This window comes from Salvelinus sp. IW2-2015, unplaced genomic scaffold, assembly GCF_002910315.2.
Source record: "Salvelinus sp. IW2-2015 unplaced genomic scaffold, ASM291031v2 Un_scaffold5816, whole genome shotgun sequence".
Taxonomy (NCBI): Eukaryota; Metazoa; Chordata; class Actinopteri; order Salmoniformes; family Salmonidae; genus Salvelinus; species Salvelinus sp. IW2-2015.
Window position 1 is genome coordinate 11,576 of NW_019947081.1, and position 1,155 is coordinate 12,730.

At 42.8% G+C, this 1,155-nt stretch overlaps 1 protein-coding gene across 1 annotated transcript in view; it reads right to left on the reverse strand.

Moving 5' to 3' along the window:
- Positions 1-379: 379 nt before the first annotated feature.
- Positions 380-1,155, reverse strand: part of LOC139026789 (histone deacetylase 6-like) — a 7,347-nt gene continuing 6,571 nt past the window's right edge. Inside the window, exon 5 of the mRNA XM_070442074.1 lies at positions 380-418. Coding sequence (XP_070298175.1) covers positions 380-418 — 39 coding nt within the window. The remainder of the gene's footprint in view (positions 419-1,155) is intronic.

The window sequence follows — 1,155 nt, forward strand, 5'->3', positions numbered from 1 at the left end:
TCTCCAATCAGAGCCCTCCACACAACCTCTCCAATCAGAGCCCTCCACACAACCTCTCCAATCAAAGCCCTCCACACAACCTCTCCAATCAGAGCTCTCCACACAACCTCTCCAATCAGAGCCCTCCACACAACCTCTCCAATCAGTCTTGCAAGAAAGACAGCTTGGTGAGTAAGTTCTGTCTCGTATGACTGTTGGGTTTATTACTAACCACGATCAAAAAAGGCAACAGAAAACGTGTAGTCCCCCACGAACGATACAGGGCCCCACCTTGGGCCAATAAGTTTTATTTTATAAATGCCGGATCTCTATGGCAAGACGCATCATTCCCCCAAGTTTCGTCAAAATCGGGACAGTGGTGTCTGAGATATAGCGTGGGTTAGCTAGACTCATTTCCCTTAGTACGTGTGCCAAATTTCTGCACTCAAACAGATCAAACAGATCAAGAGATATAAACATGTGTCTGTTATAGCGCCACCGTGTGGTCAATACGGAATGTTCTTGCATATGTTTAGTCTTGACAGTGTTTGCAACATGTGTACCAAATTGAGTTCCAATACGAATATCCTTGACTGATTTACATGCATTTATGTGCCAGACCACGCCCACATTAATGTTTATTGGTCAATAGCGTCCATGTTGTTTTAGGTACTAGTCTGGAAAATACTGTGTTAAGAGACTTTTGTCCATAGATGCTACATACCAAGTTTCATGCAGATCGGTCATTCGGTGCCAGAAGCAATGTCGTTTTAAGTGTGCTTCATAAAATTCAAAACACACCAAGTGAAGTGACCCAAATCAAACAGCTGAGAGGTTTTGTAAGAATCAATACTTTAAAAGGTTGGATTCTGAATTATTTATGAATGTCAAAAGATGAAAATAAGATCCGCGGCAACTGAGGACAGCTAAATAAAGGACAGTGAGGACAGCTAAATAAAGGACAGTGAGGACAGCTAAATGAACCACAGTGAGGACAGCTAAATAAAGGACAGTGAGGACAGCTAAATGAAGGACAGTGAGGACAGCTAATTGAAGGACAGTGAGGACAGCTAAATAAACCACAGTGAGGACAGCTAAATGAAGGACAGTGAGGACAGCTAAATGAAGGACAGTGAGGACAGCTAAATGAAGGACAGTGAGGACAGCTAAATGAAG